We start from the raw sequence: 27,784 nt of genomic DNA, 5'->3' as shown, positions 1-27,784 counted from the left end.
CCATCTCCAGTTAAAGCAGGGGTGTTGAATAGAGCTCTGCACAAATGGCCTCTTGAAATTCTCCACCTTACTTGTGAGTGAAGAAATCTGGGAGACAATTTCACTGAATTTCCCAGGAGAGGAGAAATTCTCAACTGTTTCTCCCAGTTATGGCTCCTCACTGGCAGTGGTTGCAGCATGCTTCTTTCTTTCTTGGTAAGGTTTTGGGGTTTTTTTGTGCTGCAGCAGCATCAACTGCCTTGGCAGGCTGGCCCCCAGTTTGCATCCACTTCAATGTGGGTGGGAGTGTGTGGTGTCCAGCTCCAAGGATGAGGTGCAGTTAGTGCTCTGCCAAAATCTGTCCTCTAATTTCCTGATTTTTTCTCCCCCCGTGAAAGAGGCTTCCCTTGTTCTGCCTCATTCAGGATGCTTTATAATTTATTTTTGTGGTGTTTTTGATAGGGGTGTATGAACCCCACTCACCAGTCCACCTGGGGGTCCGTGGGGGGGGGAGGTGATCCGTTCCTCCCCTTGGAATCCTCCCCGGCTGGCTCCGCTCTGTGGCGAGTCCGCAGAGCTGCCAGCCAGGTCCGTCCACAGCCGGACTTCCGCCCACTGCCGGTCTGCGGGTGCAAATGGCATCCAGCGTAGTGGATGCCATTTGCGTCCCTGCTCTTTTCGTGATAGGCTATGTAAATCTTTATGTAGCCTATCACGGCAAAGAGCAGGGATGCAAATAGCATCCGCTACGCCATTTGCGTCCCTGCTCTTCTCGTGATAGGCTATGTAAATCTTTATGTAGCCTACCATGAAAAGAGCAGGGATGCAAATGGCATCTGCTATGCTGGACGCCATTTGCGTCCGCAGACCAGCAGCGGACGGCTGCGGACTTGGCTGATGGAGCCAGACCTGGCTGGCAGCATGTAGGGTCTGTCTGGGTGAACTTCGCAGGGTGGCAGATGGGGGTTGGTCCATTCTGCCACGGACTCCAGGAGTCCATGGAGGAATTCTCTGCCATCCCTAGTTTTTGAGCTTACCTAATCACAGCTAGCCTCCCAGGCTGATTGCATGTCCTGATCTGAAAAAGCCCTATGGGAGGAATTATCTCATGATGCCCTAAACTGGGCTTAAATTGAAGGGTAGCAAGCTGAGGAGGCTACAGGGTGCCAGAGAGATGACTGTACAATGAAAAACAGGACATTTGCACTCACTCCTTGGCCACCTCCTACGGAAGGTAAGCCCAAGAAACCCAAAGCCAACCCATGAGAATTTCTCTGAAATGTATTCATCATTGAATTTCTGTTCAAAAGCAATTTCTCTTCTATCAAACAGAATGAGAATGGTAGAAAAAAAGTATTTTTCGGCACAGCACTAGTATTGGACCTCTTTCAGCCTGAGGGCCAAATTCCTTTCCAGAGAAGCTCTCGGGAGCCGCATTCCAGTGGTGGGCATGGCTGAAGGCAAAAGGGGAGAGACCAGAAGACCAGCATCTTTTAGCTTCCAGCTCTTACTGCCAGGAACTAAGCCTTAGGAGAGGCATTTCAGCCTTTCAGATTGGGGAGAAAACCTGCACAAAAGTCAGGAAACCACCACATAATTAACTATTACAGGATCACAGGTAGCCGAGCTAGGAAAGAATGGTGCCTGAAGTTCCAGAGAGCCATAAACAGCCAGAACTGACAAGGGTGGACCAGTGGGTTGGCTCGGTGTAAGGAAGCATCATATGTCCACAAATTATTAAGCAAAGGCTCATATAACTATCTAGCTCTGACAACATTTACAGTGTAAAATAACAAGATATTAAGGGGGCAATCTTATGGGGATAGGCAGCCACCTCCGAACTCGAAGGAGACCACCTGTCCAATGCAGGGCAGGAGAAGAATGGAGGGGATCATCCCCTCTGTGCTTCAGCCACCCTGCATTTGTGGCTAGACAGCTGATTTTGGCTCTGGCCGCAGGAAGGCAGAGCGGGGGAAGCAGCTGCTGGACGACACATAGGATGTTCCGTACCAGCATTGCCATCTTCCTCACCCTGGAATGCCCCATTTTCACTGCTCCACACTCCTCTTCTGAGCATAGAGTGCGGGGCTGTTCTGATCTGCCTGCACGGCAGCATGAGAGCAGGGGAAAGTCGGTTCTCGGAAACCGACATATCCTATGGCCATCTAGCCGCTGACTAGCAACGATAGGATTGCTCCCTAAGTATCTTTTGTTCATGGAGCATGCTTCCAAAGGCCTGGGAAGACAGGGAGCCTCCAAAGGTTCTTGGATTGCAATTGTGTATGTAAAGGTTTGAATTCTACATACAGAAACAGAGCAGAGGAGAATGTGGGATTTAATTGTATGAGAGAGAGAGAGATGTGGAATGCCTATTTGCACTCTGGAGGCCATGCATGGCTGGCTTTGGAGTTTACCCAGACATAGCACATGCTTCCAGGTTTTCCTCCACAATGATACATCAAGGTGGTTTTTCATAAAGAACACATAGTACCACCCTCAAAGAGACACACCTTTCAGAATGAGGATAGTGGATCACAACATGCTTGAATGCTTGCTCATAGAATTGCATATGGAAAACCACAGTGTCAGACTAAAGTTTAGTTTTCTACTTTACCGCAGGGAGTTTTCAACATGGACGAGCATTCAAGCATAGAGCTGTGTGCAAATGGCCTCTTGAATGAATTCTGTAAGCATCCCTAGTATCTATTTCTGTAAATAAAATTTACAGTATTTTATTTAAATGCTTTCTGTAAAGCATTTCTGTAAGCATGAAAATGAATTCTGTAAGCATCCCTAGTATCTATTTCTGGGCTGTACCACTTCAGACTGCAGGCAGGGGGAGCTCTTAGAATTGAATGCTCCACCAAAATGCTCAAAAAAAGAAAAAAAGGAAAAGAAAAAAGAAAAAGAAAAGAAAGGTCTTGCACATAAAAAAAAATATAGCATATCAGGGAGTAGAGTTCTTGCCCAGCTTTCTCCTCAAAATGCTAATATTCTATGTTTAGAAAAAAACACATTTTTTTTTATGAGGCAGGATTTAGTCAAGGGAGCCCACACTTGCAGACTCAAGTGGTACAGCCCAGATACAGGTTGGCTACCTTAGTGAGAGTAAGTCCTCAATGGCTGACTGGCATGTCTCTCTTGCAGTAACTTCATATTCAATAAATGGATATGGCATCTGATTGGAAGGCCCAGTTCTGGGAATTGCTCCTGAACTGTTCCACTGTGGTACCACTATGACTGGTGCTGGATGGATGCAAATATGGAAGGACACCATGTTAGCCCAGACGGCCGCCAATCGCCAAAGCCAATTAAGTGAATCAATGCGCTTATGTGCCAGCTTGTTTTGCAGTGTGTGAAACTAAGAGGATGCCCTCTCTGCGGGCCTGAGGTCTTGCTAATGCTTGGGGCTGTAGGGTGGCTGTGGTTTCAAATGAAATGAATGCCGAATATTGCTTCCGGTGCTTATTTACCTTGTAGGGTTCTCCAAAGAGATTAAAGCCAGACGCAAAAAGATCATCATCCTGCTGGACTTCTTGATTTCTCCGTTCCCATTCTTTTCTCTTAAGTGCATTCCGGTCTTGTTCATAGTGACTGGAATTTTTTAAAAAAGAGACAGCCCATTATTCTTCTGAAGTGGACTACTGTCCACAAACGTTTATGCCATAAGCAATTGTTAGTCTTTAAGGTGCCACAAGACTCTTTGTTGTTTTTGCTACAACAGAGAGCAACATGGAAACCCCTCTAGAAACTGTTATTCTTTTTACTACTGTTTCTACTGAGTTTTAAGTGGATAATGCTCAACATGGCACCGTGGCAATGATAACATTAAGGGTGCCTCCACATGGGAATATTTCTCAGCTCCTGGCTCAGATGTTTAATGTAGTCTTACTTTCTATTTCAAATTCTGTACATGCAAGGAACCATTTCCAAAGTGACTTCCATGCTAAGGGACCCTGTCCTGACCCACCAGGTTCTTCCAAGCTATGCACCAATCTGCTCGCCAGGCTCTGTCTTGGCACCACCTATCCTATTGGTTCCCAATATTTATCAGATCAAAAGTGGGCCATCTCACCTGGCACACATAAGCAGGCAGACCCAATTACAGAAAATAAAGTGAGAATCAGCCCTGAAATGCATTTTAATAATTATGGAATGAAATTAGTACAACAGTATCCTCTTAATATGTGGGAGCAATATTCCATGATGCGGTTACAGTGATGGGCAGAGTAGAATGGCAGATTGACCCATATGAACTGCTTAAACTATGGATGGACAGAATTGTCTCATTTTTTCCAGTCTTAAGATTTTTTTTTTTTCAAACTTTGAGATTATTTTTAATGCTCGGAAGAAAATGTGTATGCCTCCCCACTTTGGGGGCATTTCTCCTAATGCATGCAATTCACCTAATATACACATGTTTGCATGCAATCTTTCTAATATAATGCATTTTTGAAAGTTCTTTTCACAAATATGTGCATTTTTGTGTCTGTAATTATATGCATTTCTCCCTAATAATATGCATTTTGTACACTCCGTTTACTGGAGAACTCCACTGCAAAATTCAGAGGAGTGTAAATTTTGAACGATAACTGACTTTCAGTTTATATATTGAGAGCAAAATTAGGTAAGTTCACATTAAAATGAGAACTGAACTAATTTCTTCCCAGTCCTAGTTTATATGGAGTCATACCATGAATCTATCTAGCCTCATATTGTCTACTCCGGTTGTGGCTCTCCTGGTTTTCAGGCAGGACTCTTTTCCAGCCATTTTACCAGAATTCTTCTAACTGAAAATATTGGGGTTTGTGGCAGGACCACCACTCTGTGCTATAGCATGTGCTTTGCATGGCTGGTGTCAAGGGTAGGCATGGTTCGGCATCTGCCAAAGCCCAACACCCCAGCAAGGGCCCACAGACAAGAGCCCTCTGGAGTTGCTCCTCATCTTCACCATCACAACCTGCTTGTTCACCCAGCACTCACTCTGGCCCAGACAATGGAGGTGGTGAGAAGGAAGAGGAGTAGATTCCACTGCCTACTTGCTCTTGGGCTTTCTGCCTGCCGAACAAGCAAGTGGTCATCATGATGAGAAAGAGGATGAGGAGCAAAAGCAACTGTTGACAATAATGGTAAGAAGACAGACTCACTGGGGGAGAGGGGCTATGGAGGGTGTTTTGCCGAAGGGCCCTCAAAATCCTGCAGCTGGCACTGACGTTTTGCATGCTGAAAGTTCCAGTTCAATCCCAATAATCTTCAGTTTAAAAGATCAGGTAGCAGATGATGCAAAATACCTCTGTCTGAAACCTCAGAGAGCTGCTGCCCATGAAAATAAACAACATCGGGCTAGAGATGGACAAAACGTCCAACATGTTATAAGGCAACTTCTTATACTGAACCTGGGACCTTCTTAATGAAAAAGATGTATTTCGCCATTGACCAAGATGGCCCCTTTCCAAAACAACACACCACCAAAGCTACAGTAGTTTAAATTGTACCGAGTATATCTATCTACAGAAGCAGGGGTGTTGGCTGCATGTGTGGGAGACATTTTAATAAGAGAAATTTATGCATCCAGAATATTTTAGCAGGAGTTTTATTTTAATAAAAAACAAAACAAAACACTTTTATTGCTGTTTTGCGTGTTTAATTAAATTACACCATCCTAATCCAGTCTGACATAAATCATTACTAAAACATAATTATATAGTAAATAAGCAATATAGCATTTACTATTTTCTAGTAGGTAAAAAAAAAGGATTAATAAAAATCAAACTCTATAATTGCTCAAATCAATATGCATAATTATAGTCTGGCCTTCTAGGTAGCACAGAGATGTAATAAATGGGATACAGAGGCTATAGTTGTAAATCAGCATTTTTTTTAATGGTTGTGTCGACAAGCCTTGGTGCTCCTTTGTTTAGAAGAGAAAACTAATGGAAAACTTGATTTTAAAATTTCATTTCTACACATCAAGGCTTCCTTCTTCATTGTTAAATTAGGATATATCAGAATTCTCTTCAAATTGCAAATCTGCTCTCTAAACATTTGCACCAGAAAATTTGCTTGAGTGAAACCAAAATGTGTCTTCAATCCTAGTGTAACATCTTGTTTTATAGGAAACTGAAGATGTGTTAAACCTAGAGATTATCTAATTTCATTCCAAATACATAAACTGCCTTATTTATTACATTTATACCCCATCTTTCTTTCTGGAAGCTCCCCTCCTTATTTTATCCTCACAACAACCCTGTGAAGTAGGTTGGGCTGAGAGATAGTGACTGGCCCAAGTTCATGGAACAGCTTCATGGACGGCTGAGTAGGGATTTTAACTCAGGCCTCCCCAGGCCTCGTCCAACATTCTAATCACTCACACTGGAGAGACTGACCGCTAAGTTATCTAGCCTGATCATGCCTTCTAATAGCAAACTCAGCTGGTCAGTGCCACCATGAATGCAGTCAAAAGAAGGCTACTGAGAAACCAGAAGACGGTATTAGCAGGCTCAAGAGAACACTGAATTTTTCAAAAGCCTTCAGGGGCAACCCCTCCAACCCCCCCCCCCCCCCCAGGACTGGGCATGCTCTATAGCTGCAGAATGAAGCATGATAGCTGGAGAATTAAAAAAAAATGGAATGAGTGGAGAACTGCTGGCTGGAACCCTGAACAGGAGCTGTCAATGTAGGAGGAAGGATACACAACAACATGCTGTTGTAGGTTCCCCTTGTATTTTCTACTCTCAGTCACAGTGGATATCTAACACTTCGAGAAGATGTCTTTCTTTCCCTACTACCTGAGGCCTCTTTTAATTGCAGAAGCCAAGAATTTAATCTGGGACCTTAAGCTCTACCACTGAATTATGGCCCTTTCTTCCACGTGCAATCATCCACCAGGACCTCCTAGGATGCTACACTGTTTACATGAGTGGACAACTTATATACTCTACAATGGACCAGATCTTACATCATTCCTGGGGCATTGTGGGGGTAAAATGGTAGCTGCCACACACACACACACACACACACACACACACACATTGGCCACAACTTACCAGCTGCCAAGTCCCACTGCCATAGCTTCTGCTCACCATGCATCTCATGTTCTTACCTCCAAGTTTGGCAACTGCTTGGGGGCAGATGGTATCATTCATAAGGCGGATTTAGTCCAGAGGTTCAAGTTGCTAGCCCCTGGTATAATGCTTTCAGTCTTACACCCAACACATTCATTTATTAATATTTTGTTTGGATAAGTTGAAGTTCATTAGTAGGATTTACCAGGTAAAGCTCTTCCCCTCTGCATTTTAACAAACAGTAGGCGTCTTCCACCCATGTTGCTCCTACCTGTTTTGAGTCAAGTCTAAGGAGCCAATAAAGAGTTCATCTTGTGAGCTTGCAAAAATGAGGTGCTTCAAAATGCATTGGGGTAGATGAAAGCAGGGACTGTGAAGCCAGCTTCCCATTATGAACTGCCTCTTTTAGGACTTTGCCTGACGTGTCTCCTTAGACTGTTGAGATCTGATGCTCCGCATTTGATGCAGAGCATCAAATTCCAACCATATGCTCACTGTGATGTCACAAAGCACATTACAGATGTGAAATCAGATAGGGGGAAGCTCAACATGTGTTGTGACATCATAGTGTCATAAGGTCACCATGTGCTTTGCAGTCAGTGATTTTGGTCTCCAAATCCAACTATTATGGAGAAGGATTAATCACATTGTAGTAATGTTCTCTGACACTGTGCTGCTCATGACAACAGAACATGCATAAGCAGATAGTCACATGTCAGCATCCATTCATAATGGACATATCTGCTTTCAAGCAAAGGTCACTGATGCACAGTCACCAAAAATATGTTTGCTAGAAGATGGTGTGTTCCAAACTCCAGATCCCAAAGATAGAAAACACATACTCTGCCACTGATAACACTCTTAACACAGAATGGGAATTTACCTCCCTGTGGAATGTGATTCCTAGTACATATGATATTTCTACATATACTAGCAAAGTTATGATGGACAAGGATTGGAGGGAACCATGGGGGGAGTCCAAATATCCATGGCTAAATAGACAGACTTTGCCCCTTTTCCAGCTGTGTGTGCCAACTGCAGCCCACTTAATTTATCTCACATAGGGACTTTTGGGAACTGCCCTACCCCCTATGCCATGTTCTCCAGCCTTGATACCCACTCTGGCTCAGAGGAGGACTCTGGTGTGTGTGGGGTGGGTGGGTGGGAGCCTTCATCCGGTAACCCATCACCTACTACTCTGGGACCTTCCAGGCCAGAGGGCATGGCGTTACCAGATTCCTCGGACTCAGAGGACACACCTTCAACACACAGTTGAAGAATCAGACAATTGCCCTTTAAGAAGTAGACAGCTCCTCAGAGGGGGCAGAGCTAACAGAATGTTCAGACCTGCCAGCCTTCTGAAGGCCTCTGCATATTGCTGAGACAACAGGTTTCCTTGAGTAAGTTGCAGCCCATACCTGCCATAATGATCTTTCCAAGGTCCTGACATACCCTGCCAAGTCTTACTAGGGACAGATGGACCATCCTGCACCTACCCCATGCAGCGCTCGCCAAATCCCCAGCACTTACCCGACCCAGGTGAGTGGTGTGGGGCTAGCTGCTGGGCAGTTCACGGGGTGCTCGGCAGTGGTATGCAGGCATCCGTTCCCTTGTTGAGCACCATTTGCCACTCAAATGGCTGCTCGTTCTTTTCCATAAGTATCCCATCTATGCAAATGGGGGCCTTAAAGGGGCAATGTCCGCAACAGTGCAAAACAATTGCTTTGATTGTATGCATACATACATGCATGCACACGCGCACATGCACATGCACACACACACGCACAGATGTGTAGAAAATTCACCTTCTAGACACAATCTAGAAGAACAATATAGCAAAGAGCAATATATTCTCACATCTCTGCTGGAGATTAATTTAATCTCCATCCAGCCTTTCTGCACCAGGAAGATAACCAAATATCAACAACGTTTGCCTTTTCAGCTCAGCATGCCAATGTACTGAAAGATTCACACAGTGAGATATAATGAGGTATGAGCTGCGTTGTGATGGGGTTGTTGCAGTGTATAAAGTCACTGATTTCTCACCGAAGCCACAATTACTAATTTGAAGCGCTGTCTAATTAAAACCACAGCTATGTATTTAGCCTCTTGTTATACCTACTGCAGTGTTATAATTACACAGACCTCTTTATCTACTCAATTAAAGTTCTCTGGATGCAGACAGGTTGTGTTTGAACCCACCAGCCCCACAGAGACAGGAGGCGACTATCCATCTCCAGAGGCGACCACATATGCAGTCTTGTTTTCACATGGAAACAAAACAGAGCAAACAAAACCACAAGGAATGCTCAGTTTGGGGATAATGTATTTGAAACAATTAAAGTTTAAGCTAAAGCTAGGGCAGTGCTTGGTATTTGTAGATTTAGTTTAGTAGATTTAGTTTTGGGGGTCAAAACTAGCTATTTCTGTTGGGTAGACATCCTCTCCTGAAAAATGAATTGTACATAACATTCACTCCCCACCCCCATTTGGAAAAATGCACATTTTTGTATCTATCTATCTATCTATCTATCTATCAATCATCTATCTATCATCTATCTATCTATCTATCTATCTATCATCTATCTATCATCTATCATCTATCTATCTATCATCTATCTATCTATCATCTATCTATCTATCATCTATCATCTATCTATCTATCTATCATCTATCTATCTATCATCTATCTATCATCTATCAATCATCTATCTATCTATCTATCTATCTATCTATCTATCAATCATCTATCTATCTATCTATCTATCTATCTATCATCTATCATCTATCTATCATCTATCAATCTATCTATCATCTATCTATCTATCTATCTATCTATCTATCTATCTATCTATCATCTATCTATCTATCTATATCATCTATCTATATCATCTATCTATCTATCTATCTATCTATCTATCTATCTATCTATCTATCATCTATCATCTATCTATCATCTATCTATCTATCATCTATCTATCTATCTATCTATCTATCTATCTATCTATCTATCTATCTATCTGATTTGCAAATATGCAGAGATCGACGAGGCTGCCAGGGTGAGTGCAGGGTGCTTGCCGAGCACTGGAAGAGCTCAAATGCAGTCCAGGAACTGGTGAGCAGGGGCAGGGGCTGAGCGGGTGCCTGGAGAACCCGGATGGGTGTGTGTTCACACATCGCTAATAAGAAGAAAGCATTTTCACAATGAGGGCTGGAAAAAAAAGTGCTGAAAAGGGGAAGCTTTTTTAGCAATGCAGAAAACTTCCATGAAGAATGGTGAATAGTTTCAGTATGTCCTTGGTTAGGCATGTTTGGATGTTCCAGATTTAAGTTTACTTTATCCCATTTATACACTCTGCTATCCTAAGATAAACTCTGACTTGTTTACATATTCCAAGGCTGAATCAGAGTCTGAAGATGGTAGAAACAATACCAACCGACCCTCATAAAACTGCAATACTCCTGGCTCATGTCTTGTTCATGTCTTAGATGCATTATCCTGGTATGCAGACACAGCCAAAGTGCCAAATTCAGAGCTCCCAAAAGACATATAGAGACATTTCAGTGGCCTGAGGTAGTTGGGACTGGGTGAGGCTGAATTCCTTCTCTCCTTCTTTCAAGATGGCAATCTAGACATAACTTCCATTGAAATAAGTTCTTGATAGTCCTCACGTCACGTTGGCTCTCATATGGCCCCAATTCAAATATGCCATTCCTCAGATGGTATGTATGTATGTATGTATTCATTTCATTTCATTTCTATACCCCCCAATAGCTGAAGCTCTCTCGTAGAGTCCTCTCATATGCCCATTACCCCACAAAATCAATACTGGGGACTGTTTTCTGGGAAGCAGTCCTGCATTGTCTGTGTGTGTCTTTAACAGATTTCCTGAATCTGTAGCCCTCAGAAACCAACACAGACCAGATGCATTTTGCATCCAAAAAAAATCTGTACATTTCAGGACTTGCAATGTGTTCCATGGAACAAAAAAACCACTTCAGAAACACACTCTTCTGAAAAGTGCGCAAAGAAAAATGCTTACATTTTAAAATGTGCATAAACACACTGTTGTCAGAGGGTGGATACATACAAAAATGCATACAATTTGAAAAATACACACAAAGGCACACTTTTAAAAAGAAGTACACACAAATGTCATACAGGTTTATGTCCACCAAAAAAGAAAAAAAAATCCACAGAAAAACCAGCACAGAACAGACTGAAAACGACAGGCATCTATGGAAACCTATGTGACACATCTCCTATGGCTATGTGCTTCCAAACTAGTGATTACCCCTACATGTATTTTGGAATGGTATAGGCCAGGGAAATTGGCCTGTATTATTAACTTCAAGGGCAGTGGCGTTATGGCTGCTTCTGAAACGAGTTTTCTCCTTTCCGAAAACACTAACTAGTTTTTTTGTGGAATGTCTAAAACACCAGACAAGTCTTTTTGCTATGATAGGCATCACGGGGCTGGAAAAAAAATGCTTCAAATTTCTAGGTGGCGGGATAGAATCTTTTGGAGCCAACATGCAATTTTTCAATGCCAACCCTGCAGAGAGATGGAATCATATTTCAAATGCTTTATGTCCTGACTGAGTACACAGGCACAAGGATTTTTTTTCCCCCAGCCTAGCAAAACAAGATGAAGTACTTTTCTTTTCCTTTCCTTTCTGCACAATGTGAGACTTTCCTGCCTTCTCTTGTGGTTTCTTTGTTTGAGGATTAAGTGGCTAACATCCCAATTCTACACGTGTACTCAGAAATAAGTCCCACTGATTTCAGGGGGATCTGCTCCCAAAGGTGTGCACAGGATGACCTAGGAATAAGGTCCATTTTACACAGTGGGATTTACCTCTGATGCTGGATTAGACAGACAGATGCAACAGGGGTGTTCTTAAGGTCTCAGGCTGAGGTCCTTCCAACAACTGCTACCAAGATCCTTTTTAACCTGGAGATGCCAGGGTTAGGATCCGGGATCTTTTGCAGGCAAAGCATTTGTACTCATGTAAAGCCCACACTCCTCCCAAAGAAGTCTCCAAGCAGAGCCAGCATCAGTAAATAGCATCTAGAATGGCCACTTGTGAATTGCCCCCCGAAGAGGACATGCATAATTGAAAAAGAGGAAAGAAGACGACACCGACTCGTATAAATTGTGAACGTGCTTATATAGATATATGCACAATTAGAAATAATTATTATAATTTAAATAGAAATATGGTGCATCTCACTGTAGTGTAGAAGACTGTGACCAGGTGGCCTGTGTGCCTACCTGCTGAGCCTATTGTCCAGGTGCTGTTGATGGGCAACTCCAAGGCCCAGCTCTTCCTTCTGATGGTTCTTTATCTTTAAACTGGACAGCCCCTCAAATGGTGGACACCTTCAACATAGAGAACACTCTTCTGGCAGTCCTTCAAATAGAGGACTGTCCCCTATAAAAGAGGACACATGGCCACCCTACTGGCATCCTGAGGCACTGCCAGAGCCCCAGGGCCCCCACAGAGTCCTCTGTTGAAACCTCCCCCCCCTCCATTTTTTCTTTCTAGCCTGGTTCTCTAAGCAACACCAGGCAGCTTGTTCTGCTTTTGTTTTGTTTTTAAAATTTCCCACAATACCCCTGACCTAGCACTGTGCTGGAACATTGTGGGAACTTTTAAAGGGTAGCAGGGCCAGCCTCCCAGTGCTGCTCAAAGTGCTGACTCTGGGAAGCCTAAAATGGCCCTCTGAGAGAGGAGAGGGCACACCAGAGGAAACCTCCGCAGCCCTGTCTCTAAAGTGGTAGCTCTCCTGCCTCCAACCAGCAAGATAGACTCAAAGCTTTCACGAGGCCAGTGTTTGCCAAGGTTTAACCTGAATCTGCTGCAGTGCTTTGGAACACATGACGTAATAAGGAGGAAGGAGCTCAGAGCATGTGCAGAGTGCCTTTCCCTCACCATTTCTGCTACACAGTAACCACAACTGGCATCATACATCTGCAAAAGGCTTCAGAGGGTGTCATTCCTAGGCAAGTAACAACACCAACAGCAAGAATTATTAGCCTGGAAGGTACTAGTGATAGGGCTTTCTCAGTGATGGCCCCACATCTTTCAAACTCCCTCCCCAAGGAGATCCATATGGCCTCATCGCTGCTGGCTTAAAAGCAAACAAACAAACGAAAACATTTATTCCAGTCTGCATTTTGTGCTGAAAAATGATTAGCTGCTGCTGCACGTATGTGTTTAGCTGTAATTTGTATGTTCGTGTTCTTGTGATACTGTAAGCTGCCTTGTGAGTGCAATGCACCCTGAAAAGCAAGCTAAACGTATTTTAAATAAATGTTTGGAATTGCACTGATTTATGTCACAACCGCCCCCACCCCCGGCAACACTTGATCAAATCTCTTTCTAGCAACTACCAGAGTGTAGTGGAAAGAAGGAAGAAAACTCCGACAATCAGGGATGTAAGCCAGACATCCGCTCGTTTACATCCTATGTAAAAAGGGTACACCCATTCTCCAAGTGTGAATCCTTATGTAGCCAAAACAACACCATCCACGCAAAAAAAAAGGGGGGGTATTGGCAGGCTTGAGTGAACCCCATGGTTTGCAAAAGTACAAAAAAAGAATTTAGAAAAAAATAACAAATGTGGGGACAACTCAGGAATACTGTTGGATTATGGAGCGGGGGGGAGAAAATCAGGGGGAGGGGCATATTCTCTGAAAGAAACTACTGCAAAGGAGTATGGTGGCAGAGGGCATCACTGGCTGGAACCCTAGGAACACCGGAACATAGGAGGCTGCCTTATGCTGAGTCTAGGGTAGGGATGGACGAACTCATTGCAGTCCAAGTTGGGTGCTCGAGCAACCGCTGCTGCCGCCTGCCCGTGCAAGCCAGGCCACGTGAGCCCCTGTGGAGCTCGGCAAGCTGTCCAGGACTGTGCCGCAGCTGCCCACTCCTCTAAGTGAGCCGCCATCTTTTACGCAAGATGGGGGTCTATTTTTTCATAGATTTATTGTGGCGCACAATGGTGGCCGGAAAGGGCCATTTCCACAACATGAAGAGGCCACTAATGTTGAAGAACTGGCCCTTTCCAGCCACTGTTGTGCACAACAATAAATCTATGAAAATATAGAGCCCCATGTTGCATAAAAGGGGCTCTATATTTGTACTGGGGTGGGGGTGGGTGAGGATCGCTCCTGCCTCCTTCTCCCATCCCAGGCCAGCTATGTGGAGGCACTGGCTTGACAGGAGGAGGATGGTGAGAGGGGCTTCCCTCTTGCCTTCCTTCTCCCATCAAGCCACTGCCTTCACGTAGCTGGGATGAAGGGGAGAGAAAGGATCACTGCTTTCTCCCTCTCCCATCCCAGGCCAGCTTTGCGGGGGCAGCAGCTTGATGAGAGGAGGGCAGCAAGAGGGGCTTCCCTCTTGCCTGTCTCTTCCCGTCAAGCTTCTGCCTTCATGTAGCTGGGATGAGGAGAATAGAAAGGATCGCTCCCCCCGCCCCCGAGCTGTGCACCAGCAACTTTAAAAAATAAATAAAAACCTTGCACACTAATCGAGTAACACATGAGAACGTACTATACAGAGTAAACAAACAAACAGAATTGGTAAAGACCATCAAAAGAAGAAAGTTACAATACCTTGGTCATATTATCTGAGGTGACAAATACGCCATACTCCAAACCGTTATAAATCGGAGTATGGAAGGAAAAAGATCAATAGGAAGAAGACGAACATCATGGTTAAAGAATCTGAAGGAATGGTTCAGTTGTAGTTCTATACATTTATTCAGAGCAGCAGCATCAAAAACAAAAATATCTGTAATGATAGCTAACCTCTATAAGGAAGGAGATGGCACCTTGAGAAGAACACAGTGTGGATGGGCAGTCTGTGTCCATAGCACTGGGAATCTTGTGTGTATGGGGAATTCACAGTGCTTTTTGCATATAAGGCTATGTGCACACATTGACTTATATGCAAACAGCACTGTGAATCGCCCATCTACTCAAGATTCACGGCACTGTTCTGTGTAGAAGTCTATGGACACAGACTGCTGAGCACCATGGTTTTTTTTTTTTTTTTAAAAGATGGCTATTGCAGCAGAGGCAGATGGGCCAGGGTAAGTTGCAGGCCACTTGCCAAGTGCGGGAGGGATTTGAACATGGTCTATGGACTGGCAAGTCTGGGGGGGAGGGCTTGGCGGGTGCAGTTCGTGCGATGGCATGTGCCATCCGTCTGATGGATTTGTGGACAGAGACAGGTGCCTGCACTGCCCCTGCTCTGGGGATGAATGGATTTTTTTAAAAAATCCGTTCCGTCTGTGTTTTGAAGGTTGCCAAGTGCCTTTCATTCTGTCATCTGTTCATTGACGGAATTTGATTTTTTTTCTAATTTCCTAATTTGTAGAAATCCACACTTGTGCAAATTTGCGCCTGCAAAAATACGCAACCCCCCAAATGTGCAAATCCCCCTAAAATGTGCATTTTCATGCTTTAGCCTATGGGGGGAATGCACATTTTTGGCCAGTGTTTTTTTTTTTTTTTTTTACATATTTTTCTATGACTAAATTTGCGTAAAATTCTGGAAAGTTAAAAAAAAAAAAAATGTCTGCAAGTCCATGGAATGTGTACAACTCAGGAAACGCCAGTCCACTGCAGAATTCATGGGTCGGATAAATAGAAATCCAAACTTATCTGATTCTGTTGTGGATTTCTCTTACATCCCTAGCTGAGTCAGACTATTGGTTCCTCTAGCCCAGTATTTTTGGCACTGACTGACAGTGGCTCTCTGGGTTTGCTGGCAGGAGTCTTTGCTAACCATAACTGGAGATGCCAAGGATTGAACCTGGGACCTCCTGCACGCAAAGCAGGGACTCTACCACTGAGCTATGGTCCCTCCAAGTTATGGACCCTCCCAAAAGCCCTGAACAAGAGCAATCCATACTGATGGCTTTTAGGCAGATAAGACAGTACACAGATATGAATAATAAATATATAAATAGACAAATGCTATTTTGGGCTGCGCTAAGTTAGAGCCAAATGGTGCGTTATGTTATAGCTTCCAAATCGTGTGAAGTACTAGTTCCCCTCTACTCAGCACTGGTTAGGCCTCATCTGGAGTACTGTGTCCAGTTCTGGGCACCACATTTGAAGAAGGATGCAGACAAGCTGGAGAGGGTTCAGAGGAGGGCAACGAAGATGATCAGGGGACTGGAAACAGAGCCCTATAAAGAGAGACTGAAAGAACGGGGCATGTTGAGCCTTGGGAAGAGAAGACTGAGGGGAGATATGATAGCGCTCTTCAAGTACTTGAAAGGTTGTCATGGTGAGGAAGGCCAGGATCTCTTCTCCATCATGCCAGAGTGCAGGACACGGAATAACAGGCTCATGTTACAGGATGCCAGATTCCGGCTGAACATCAGGAAAAACATCCTGACTGTCAGAGCAATACGACAATGGAACCAATACCCTAGGGAGGTGGTGGGCTCTCCCACACTGGAGGCCTTCAAGATGAGGCTGGACAGCCATCTGTCAGAGATGCTTTGACTTGGATTCCTGCACTGAGCAGGGGGTTGGACTTGATGGTCTTATAGGCCCCTTCCAACCCTACTATTCTATGATTCTATGAAATACTGCAATGTACTGTTGCAGGACCTACTTCCTTTAAAATCAAAGCAAGCTTCTCATCCTCATGATCAGACCAAGGCAACGATGCATAACTAAGAGAAGTTATAACAAATCCCTCAGGAAACTATTGCTCCTACTGCCTCTAATTCTATTGTCGAGCAACATCAAGACTTAACAGACAGTTGATTCAGATTAATCACAGTCAAGCATGTTCATTAAGAAAATGGAAAGCAATGCACATATTTTGTCTGTATACATTTACCCATCATTTCCATGTTTCCAAAACGAATGCCGGCCCGACAGGAATAGTAAATACGTTATCACTGAGCTTCTAAATCAACAACGTCTAGGGATGCCATCAAATTTCATAATTAGTCTGCTCGCTGGTTGAACTTTGCCATTCTTAACTCTCATGTCTTGAATGAACCTGGCAGTTCATTCAACTGCTGGCGTAAACCGGCAGTTTACGAACTCACTCCTATGTTTGGAAGTGATTGCAAGCTTCTGAGCATGCCTAGCCTGTATCTAAAGAATGCCATTTCTGCACATGCACTACATTGGTTGGATTAACCCTTTCCTTGCCTAATTCAGTGCTGCTCCCCCCCCCCTGCTGCTGCTCTGGCTCTGTGAGAAGGAGAACTAGCAGCGCCCCCCCCTTGTAGTCATCCTACCATCTCCTTCGCAGCTTCCCTCATCACTGACATTGCCAGCACAGCGCTGGCTCTGAGGAGGCACTACATGATTTCCAACTACGGCCCCCAAGATGCACTTTGATATTTGATATTTTTGCATGTGCAAAAGCTCATTTACATGGAACAAGGGTTCACTCTGAGGAAGAACTCTCATCTGAACCTACATACCTAGGTGAGTTCATTATTTTCCAAGTACATAACGAACTCACCCAAGGTAAGTGCACATCAATAATTATGTTTTGTCTATAAAATAGAGATGCTTCTGTCTTTATTGTTCAAAGTTATGTACCAGACCCCTCAAGATGATCTTTCTTTCTTTTTTTATCTATGCTGTAGGGCTAAATCCCCTGAAGATTTGCATAACACAATGCCACAAACAACAGCATGCTAGATACAAAATAGAGATTTAAGTATTTGTAGAAAAACTCCCACAGGCAGTTTATGGAAGTTTTAGTTGGAGAGTCAAAATCAGGATGGCTATTCCCATCTTCCTTTCTCTTGTGCAAACCTTTCAAATCTGTTTTTTCTAGTATGTCAAAAACGTGCAAGGTCAACCTTTTTTCTCATTGTCAGTTTGGAACAAAATTCTGGTAACATCACAGGAAGGAAGGGATTTCAAGATCTGATATATTGCCAGGATCTCTTGCAATGTTGGGCAAGCAACCTCTGATTAGGGATGGCGGAGAATTTCTGAGAATTTGGCGGTGAAATTCTCCACTCCCCCTGCCCTCCCCGGGATGGGACTTACCTCCTGCGAATGTCCCTCTCGGCAGCAGGTCCCGGCGGTGGTTCGGCGGCGGTTTGGCGAGGGCGGGGGCAGCGGCCGGTCTTCCGACTGGCTGCCGCCGCCGCCATTAAAAAATAAAGTAAAAACAAAACAAAACCCCATGATAGGCTACGTAACGATTAACGTAGCCTATCACGGCTAGATTTCCAAAGTCAGCCGTGATAGGCTACGTTAATCGTCATGTAGCCTATCACGGGTGACTTTGGAAAAAAAAAAAAAAAGCGCGTACGCAAATGGCGGCGGACCATGGGCGCTGCCATTTGCGTTCTTTATTTTGGCATGTCTAGTCTACATAAATCTTTACGTAGACTACCCGGGCCCAAATAAGGAACGCAAATGGCGGCGCCCATGGGCCGCCGCCATTTGCGTACGTGCTTCCCCCCCCCCAAATTCACCCGTGATAGGCTACATGATGATTAACGTAGCCTATCACAGCTGACTTTGGAAATCTAGCCGTGATAGGCTACGTTAATCGTTACGTAGCCTATCACGGGTTTTTTTTTGTTTGTTTGTTTCGCGGCCGGGGAGACGGGGCGCTTCTCCCTGGCCTGAATTTCGAACGGGTGAGGCGGGGCGCCTCCCCCCCGCCTGAATTTTGGCCGGGCAACGCGGGATGCCTCCCCTCCTTGCCTGAACTTCAGGGGGAGAAGCGAAGCGCCTCCCACCCACCGTGAAAAAAGCTGTGGGACAAGGTAAGTCCCTTTCGTACATCCCTATTCTGACTCCATCTCCACCAATGTGGTGGTGGTGGTGGGGTTCCAGAGAACAGCCCATGGCCACATGGTGCTGTTAGCTCTAACTGTGCAAGCAGCACTTTGCCAGGGAGCTCCATGGAACTCATTCTGAGGGCTAATTCACAGATGCATGTCGATCTACAACACGTTCATGTGTGGATGCATCATCACAGACAGAGCTTTCATAACGATCAGAGACCTGGTTATCTTGGGGGAGAGCCTCGGGAATTTCTTTTCCTGCCAGGGTGCATGGGAGTTGCAGTTTCCCATGTCTCCTAGTTCAATATATTGGGCTGGGTGGCATAGGAAACAAATCCCATGGACCCTGGTAGGAAATTACACTCCTGGACATGCTGAGGAGCATCGTGGTCTTATTTATACCTCATAATAACTACAGCAAGGTTACCAGTGCAGGCCAAATGGCCACTCTTTTTTTGAGCAAAAAGGATTTGAGCCTGTGACACCAATATCCCATTTAAAGGTTTATACCAGGGGTGCACAACCTGCAGACCTAGGATCACATGCAACCCTTGGCCACTCCCTGGGTTTCCCTGAAGCTGGGAGGTCCACACCCACTTTCCCCTAGCAGGCCAGCTGATCAGCAAGCAGCTGATCAGAAGGCAAGCTGGGCTGCAGGGGGGGGGATGACATATTTCCCCGGCATCTGAAACCACTGTTTCACCAGATGTAGCCCTCGAGGCTGAAAAGGTTGTGCTCCCCTGGTTTCTACCAACAGCAACAACCCACCCATAGGAGTATTTTTTTCCCATGAGTGGGGAAGCAATTACCCACTCCTTCACCCCCTCTCCACAGGTTGCTGCTATACTCAACTTAGCAGCTCCTCTCCCCCCGCCCCCTGCCACACACTGTGTTTCCCTAAAAAAACCTAACACATCAAGAGACCAGATAACAGTGCTGGACTACATTGCAGGATTGTCATGCATTACTCTATCTTACTCAGTTCCCCCACCCAGCAATATCGGTATAACAACTAGGGATATACATATTTTGTGAAATCCATTCTGTCTGTGTTTTGTGGATTGTCAGGTGCCTTTCATCCCATTGTCTGGTCACTGGTTGAATCAGATTTTTTTCCAATTTCTTGACTTTTGCAAATTCTCATTTGCTCAAATTTGCATTTACACAAGTTCACAGTGGTGCAAATGTGCACACCCCCCCCCACGCATAAATCCTCCCCCACATACACATTTTCATGCTTTTGCCTGTTGGGGAAATGCACATTTTCCACCAGTGCCTTTAATTTTATGTATTTTTCTACAACTAAACTTGCATAAAATTCTGGAAAGTAAAAAAACAAAACAAAAAACAAACTGGTCCAGAGGTCTATGGAATCTGTGCAACTCAGGAAAAGCCAGTCCGCTGTGGAACCCATGGATCAGATTCATAAAAATCTGAAGTAATTTGATTCCATTGCAGATTTCTACATCATCTCCAACAACAACTCAGGGCCACTATGCAGGGCTGATATAACCCATGCTCTCTCAACCATGACATCACCACTCCAGGTATATTAATGATGGATTTTATTTTCATTTGCAGTGCCAGGGTATTTCTATAACATTTACAAATTCAGAAGAAAATAACATTTCACCCTTGAAATTAAACCTGCATTAGAAATAGCATCAACTCCCGCCTTTGCTTTTGGGTGGACACATTACTTCTCAGTCATAGCTACACTAACATCCAGGATTTCTCAATAATCACTTGTCTACCAGGGAAGACCATAAAAGGATTCAAAATGTGTCTGGAAGTCCCTTCTCCAGACAACAGGTACATGTGTGACTAAACATTGTTCTCTATACCATGGGTTCCCTAAATGTCAATCACAGCAGTGGCTCCAGTCATTGGTTAAAAGCACTGAAAGACAGAATAGGGCTCATTTCTCATGAAACAATTGACAACAATGTTGGTTGCACATACTGCTTTGTATCTCTCATTCTACAAGGGTTAGGGGTTGTATCCAGTGTTAGTCCTACTGAGAGTAGACCCATTGAAATAAATGGGACTTAAGTTAAAAGTCCCATTCATTTCAATGGGTCTACTTTAAGTAGGGCAACACTGCATAGTTAAAGCAATGGTATTCCCCATAGTAACCTATGGCTGCGAGAAATGGACCATAAGGAAGGCTGAGCGAAGGAAGATAGATGCTTCTGAACTGTGGTGCTGGAGGAAGATTCTGAGAGTGCCTTGGACTGCAAGAAGATCAAACCAGTCCATACTCCAGGAAATAAAGCCAGACTGCTCACTTGAGGGAATGATATTAAAGGCAAAACTGAAGTACTTTGGCCACATAATGAGAAGACAGGATACCCTGGAGAAGATGCTGATGCTAGGGAAAGTGGAAGGCAAAAGGAAGAGGGGTCGACCAAGGGCGAGATGGATGGAGGATATTCTGGAGGTGACAGACTTGACCTTGGGGGAGCTGGGGGTGGCGACGGCCGACAGGAAGCTCTGGTGTGGGCTGGTCCACGAAGTCATGAAGAGTCGGAAGTGACTGACTGAATAAACAGCAACAACACTGGATAAAACCTTAGCTTCTTTTCTTTTCTTTTATAGAATCATAGAATCATAGAATAGTAGGGTTGGAAGGGGCCTACAAGGCCATCGAGTCCAACCCCCTGCTCAATGCAGGAATCCAAGTCAGAGCATCCCTGACAAATGGCTGTCCAGCCTCGTCTTGAAGGCCTCCAGTGTGGGAGAGCCCACCACCTCCCCAGGTAATTGGTTCCATTGCCGTATTGCTCTGACACTCAGGAAGTTTTTCCTGATGTTCAGTCGGAATCTGGCTTCCTGTAACTTGAGCCCATTATTCCGTGTCCTGCACTCTGGGATAATCAAGAAGAGATCCTGGCCTTCTTCTCTGTGACAACCTTTCAAGTACTTGAAGAGCGCTATCATATCTCCCCTCAGTCTTCTCTTCTCAAGGCTAAACATGCCCAGTTCTTTCAGTCTCTCTTCATAGGGCTTTGTTTCCAGTCCCCTGATCATCTTTGTTGCCCTCCTTTGAACCCTCTCCAGCTTGTCTGCATCCTTCTTAAAGTGTGGTGCCCAGAACTGGACACAGTACTCCAGATGAGGCCTAACCAGTGCTGAGTAGAGGGGAACTAGTACTTCCCGGGATTTGGAAGCGATGCTTCTATGAATGCAGCCCAAAATGGCATTTGCCTTTTTTGCAGCCACATCACATTGTTGGCTCATATTCAGCTTGTGATCGACGACAATTCCAAGATCCTTCTCGCTCGTAGTGTGGTTGAGCCACGTATCCCCCATCTTGTAACTGTGCATTTGGTTTCTTTTTCCTAGGTGCAGAACTTGGCATTTGTCCCTATTAAATGCCATTCTGTTGTTTTCTGCCCAGCACTCCAGTCTATCCAGATCACTTTGAATTTTGTTTCTGTCTTCCAAAGTATTAGCTATCCCTCCCAATTTTGTGTCATCTGCAAATTTGATCAGCATTCCCTGCACCTCCTCCTCCAAGTCATTAATAAAAATATTGAAGAGCACTGGGCCCAGGACTGAGCCCTGCGGTACCCCACTCGTTACCTCTCCCCAGCTTGAGAAGGTCCCATTGATAAGCACTCTTTGAGTCCGATTCTGTAGCCAACTGTGGATCCACATGATCGTTGTTTCATCTAGCCCACTTCGAGCTAGTTTGCTCATCAGGATATCATGGGGCACTTTGTCGAAAGCTTTGCTGAAGTCGAGGTATATGATGTCTACAGCATTCCCACGGTCTACAAGGGAGGTGACTTGATCAAAAAATGAGATCAGATTTGTCTGGCAGGACTTGTTTTTGACAAATCCATGTTGGCTTCGAGTAATCACTGCATTGTTGTCAAGGTGCTTCCAGATGGATTGCTTTATGATCTGCTCCAGAATTTTCCCAGGGATTGATGTCAGACTGACTGGTCTGTAGTTCCCAGGTTCCTCCTTTTTACCCTTTTTGAAGATAGGGACAACGTTAGCCCTCCTCCAGTCATCTGGCACTTCCCCGGTCCTCCATGATTTCTCAAAGAGAATAGACAGCGGTTCTGAGAGCTCTTCTGCCAGTTCCTTTATGACTCTAGGATGCAGTTCATCTGGCCCTGGAGATTTGAACTCATTCAAAGTAATGAGGTGTTCCTTGACCATATGCCTGTCGATCTCAAGCTGCAATCCTGCCCCTTCAGCCTGTACTTCGCCTTTGCCAGGGGGGTCATAGACCCTCTTTTGGGAGAAGACTGAGCCAAAGTAGGAATTGAGCACCTCTGCCTTTTCTTTGTCATCTGTTATCATTTTGCCATCCTTATTTAATAGCTGAACAACCATTTCTTTCCTCTGCCTTTTACTATGCACGTAGCTGAAGAAAGCCTTTTTGTTGTTTTTAGCATCCCTCGCTAACCTCACCTCGTTCTCCGCTTTAGCCTTCCTGACGCCATCCCTGCAATTCTGTGCTACCTGCCTGTACTCTTCCTTTGTTACTTGGCCTTCTTTCCACTTCCTATATGTGTCCTTTTTTGTTTTCAGGTCATCCCTAAGCTTTTTGTGAAGCCACATTGGCTTCTTCTGTTGTCTTCCACCTTTTCTTCTTGTTGGAATTGTTTGTGATTGTGCCTTGAGAATTTCCTTTTTTAAAAGTTCCCACCCATCTTGGACTCCTTTTCTCGCTAGCATTGCTTGCCATGGGACCTTACTGATCATTGTTCTGAGTTTATTAAAATCAGCTTTCCTAAAATCCAGGGTACGCGTTTGAGTACACTCGGCTTTTGCTTCCCTTAGAACCAAGAACTCAAGTACAACATGGTCGCTTTCCCCCAGAGTTCCTGTAACTGCTACTTTATCCACTAAGTCATCTCTGTTGGTTAGGATCAAGTCAAGGATAGCCGATCCTCTAGTTCCTTCCTCTACTTTCTGTAGGAGGAAGTTATCCGCCACACAAGTCAGGAATTTCCTGGAGGGGCCATGTTTTGCAGAATTTGTCTCCCAACAAATATCGGGGAAATTGAAGTCCCCCATTACTACTACATCATGCTTCCTTAAAACATTGGCTATTTGCTTTTCAAAAGTTTCATCCTTGGCTTCTCCTTGATTGGGTGGCCGGTAGTAGACTCCGACCACCAGGTTCCTTTTATTCTTTGCTCCATTTATTTCAACCCAGATGCTCTCGATGGGGCTACCAAGCTCCTCCTCCTGTATTTCTGTGCAGAGATATGTATTTTTCACATACAGTGCAACCCCGCCTCCCTTTCTGTTCCTCCTGTTCTTTTTGAACAAGTTATATCCTTCAACTGCTGTATTCCAGTCATGAGAGTCATCCCACCAAGTCTCAGTTATACCTATCAAGTCATAATTTCCCTCCTGTATTAAGAGTTCAAGTTCGTTCTGTTTGTTTCCCATACTCTGGGCATTAGTATATAGACATCGAAGACCATGTGCTTCATAGTCTGGCTTTCTTCCTACATGTGTCTGAAGACTATTATTGGGCGCTATCAGCGCTGTTCTCTCCATTGCAGTGCATGCGCCTACGTCCATTGTTACCCCCAACATTACATCTCCCTTCCCCGTAGGATTCAGTTTAAAGCCCTCCTGATGAAGTTCTTCATGCTGTGGCCAAACACATTCTTCCCAGCCTTTGTGAGGTGCAACCCATCCCTAGCCAACAGCCCATCTTCCAGGAAGTATAGCCCGTGGTCCCAGAATCCAAATCTCTCTCGTCGGCACCACCTTCGTAGCCAGTCATTCACCCGGAGTATTTTTCGTTCCCTTTCTATCCCTCTTCTAACTACTGGAAGGATGGATGAGAAAACTATCTGGGCCCCAAAGTTCTTGAGTTTCCTTCCCAAAGCTTCAAAGTCTGACGTGATCTCTTCGTAGCTCCGCTTGGCGGTATCATTTGTTCCCACATGGATGAGAAGAAAGGGATACCTGTCAGTGGGCTTTATGAGTGCAGGCAACCTTTCAGTCACGTCTCTAATCTGTCCTCCCGGGAGACAACATACCTGGCGAGTCCACGGGTCTTCGCGACATACTTGGGTCTCGATCCCACGCAGCAAGGAGTCTCCCACTACTACCACTCTTCTCTTCTTCTTCTTGTAGGCCTGGGTTTCATCGCCTCTGTTTGACTGACCTTCAGCCTCTTGCTCACTCTCATGCAGGTTCCCCTGTGATTCTTCCTCTGCAGGCTGTCCTCCAGTCTCATCTGCAAGTACCTGGAATCGGTTCCACAGCTCCACCGCTTCCACTGGTGCAGAGTGGCGTCTAGTTCTTCTTCTCCTAACTGTCACCGTTTTCCAAGGAGTATCCTCTACTCCATTTTTCTTCACCTCAGCATTTCCCACTGCCTCATCTTGCTGTTGCTCTTCAAGCTTCTGGTCTGCCCTTTGCTGCTGTAGTTCCCCCATTCTGTCCAAGAACTCTTCGTGTTCTCTTATTCCCCGGAGGGTTGACAGTCGCCGCTCCAGTCCACTTACTTTTTCCTCCAGCAGCGTGATCAACTTGCACTTGTTGCAGGTGTAGGCCATGTTGTTCTCAGGCAAGAAAACAAACATTGCACACACCTTGCAGGTCACCACCACTGGAGAGTCTTGTCCTTCCATAGCCTCTTCTCCCTTTTTGTGTCTAGCTTTGTGATTGTTCTAGACTAGCCTGTGCCTGCTCCTCTACTCAGTAGAGGTTAAAAGCAGAGTCCCACTGGTGTGGAAGTGTGTGTTACAAGACAAATAAATGAAAAAAAGTTAGTAAAAAAAAATAAAAAAAAAATGTTAGGGGCCTCCCCCTTGACCTCCCCTGCCGAACTCCCCTGGCCAACTCCTGTTTGCTCCCCCTGTTTGCTCGCTCTGTTCGCTCGCTCTCTGGGAGCTTGCCTGCTTCTGTAGTCCCTGGACGAGCTGGAGCAGCTTGCTCTGCTCTGCTCTGCTCAGCTGGGAGGCGGGAAACAGACTGAAGCTTCCCGCCCAGTCAGCTGCTGGGAGTACTCAGGCCACACCCCTCCAATTCAGTTGGAGCTCTCAGAAGCTCCTGGTGAGCTCACAGCCAGTCAGAAGGATAAAGGGCAGCGCCCTGGGCTTCCTGCAACCCACTTACCTCTTAGCCTCTGTCTCCTTTGTCTCCTTTGTCTCTTCAACCACTGCAACTCCCCTGGCCAACTCCTGTTTGCTCCCCCTGTTCGCTCGCTCTGTTCGCTCGCTCTCTGGGAGCTTGCCTGCTTCTGTAGTCCCTGGACCAGCTGGAGCAGCTTGCTCTGCTCTGCTCTGCTCAGCTGGGAGGCGGGAAACAGACTTTTTCTTTTCTTCCTTTTCTTTTTCTTTTTATCACAAAGCTCAGCACCTTGGTAGCCTTGTGGTTCTAGGTCCAGTACATCAGGTTCACTTGCATATGATCGGGGCAGCCTAAGACATTTTGTTGCCTGATGCCAGGGGTGTTTCTGAGTGCAGAGAGCAGGAGAGCAGTTCAGATCCTGAGGGAGAACCATCAGAAATGGGGGAGGTGTTTTCCCAGGCTAGTCCAGACATGAGTAGGCCTGCTTCTCAGGCTACAAACGTACAGATGGCTGAGCTTGAGGGTCCCTCCTCACCCCCGCCCCCGTGAGAGGCAGCGAACAGGAGGTTGATCTAACAGATGCCAGGTGCAGATGCAGAGCAAAGAGAGAGAAGGCAGGGGCGGAACTTAGATGGTCTACCTGTTTGGCCTTGCATGCGCTTAGAGGCCTCACGAGAAGAGAGGGACCTCCCTGCCTTAAGTTAGGCTAGCGAGACCACCTCCCTCTTCAAACGGCGGGCAACTCTCGTAAATTCCACTTGGATCCCCTGAAGACATTTCTTTTGTAGATGGAGAATTTCTCTGAGAATTTGCATCTGTATGACCCTGTGAAGTAATAGATTAAAAGCTGTAGACTGAAGTCTCTCATCTGTGTATGTTTGAGCATTGAAGTGAGGTGGGGGGCTAAGGGAATCATGACACCTGAGGTGGAACAACAAACGGCACCCCCCAATAAGAATGTCCATTGCTGGGAAATCTGGTTTTCTTTTGGCTCGATGGAGTTCCATGGGGTGTACGACTTACTTTTCATCTGTGAGCTAAGCTGCGGACTTTCCCCCAATTCTGGGAACCTCTTTGCACATTGTTTTTTTTGGGGGGAGGGGTCATTTTTCCTGAGCAATTTGTGTAATTTGGGCAAATTTGGCCATAATTTGTGCACATTGCTCAGGAATGTGCACAAATTGCAGAACCTCCCCCAAAATAAAGTGCAAAATTGCCAGAAAAGCCATGAACTGGCCCAACTCACTGCAGATCGAATTGGGTGTTACAGTGGTAATTGAAACAAAGTCCAGAGGGGGTTGAGCCTGGGAAAACTCACTGAACTGCACCCCCAAAACAGATTTCTCCAACATCCCTACCCCACTCCCCCAAGTCATGCTGCATAGTACACAAGCTAGTCAGGTTATTTTGGGACCTGAAGCAGAATATCCAACAAATGCTTTTTCCTCTCCCTGTCAGTAAAAACACAACAATAATAAATTAAACAATTTGCTGTCCTTTCAGGACACCCAACATCAGCTGCCTGACTTTGTTCTGCCAAATGTTAGGGCCAGACCTGCAATGAAGTGGACTCATCCATGAAAACTTGTGCTATAATAGAAGTGTTCACTTTTAAGGTGCCATAAAGCTCTTTCTGCCTTTTTATGCAACAAACTAACACCGTCACCCCTCTTGGAAACTGTTACCCCAGGAGTGCAGAAGCTGACTGTCTCCCACTTTAAAAGGGCTCCCTCCTAATTATTTGCCAGTTTTTAGGCACCTTCAGACATCTCAAGGCTGTTTGAATGCACAGTTATTTGGCCAGGGAGCCTTGTTTTAAAAAAGGTAAAGGTGTCCCCAACCAGTCGTGTCCGACTCTAGGGTGCAGTGCTCACCCCCGTTT

General features: G+C 45.2%; 1 protein-coding gene across 1 annotated transcript in view; it reads right to left on the bottom strand.

Moving 5' to 3' along the window:
- Positions 1-27,784, bottom strand: part of AFF2 (ALF transcription elongation factor 2) — a 574,244-nt gene that overhangs the window by 396,233 nt on the left and 150,227 nt on the right. The window contains exon 2 of the mRNA XM_084813687.1: positions 3,453-3,573. Coding sequence (XP_084669813.1) covers positions 3,453-3,573 — 121 coding nt within the window. The remainder of the gene's footprint in view (positions 1-3,452; positions 3,574-27,784) is intronic.

Source organism: Heloderma suspectum, chromosome 9, assembly GCF_057233095.1.
Source record: "Heloderma suspectum isolate Gila_16-S chromosome 9, 16-S_ref, whole genome shotgun sequence".
Taxonomy (NCBI): domain Eukaryota; kingdom Metazoa; phylum Chordata; class Lepidosauria; order Squamata; family Helodermatidae; genus Heloderma; species Heloderma suspectum.
This window is presented reverse-complemented; position numbering and strand designations above follow the sequence as displayed.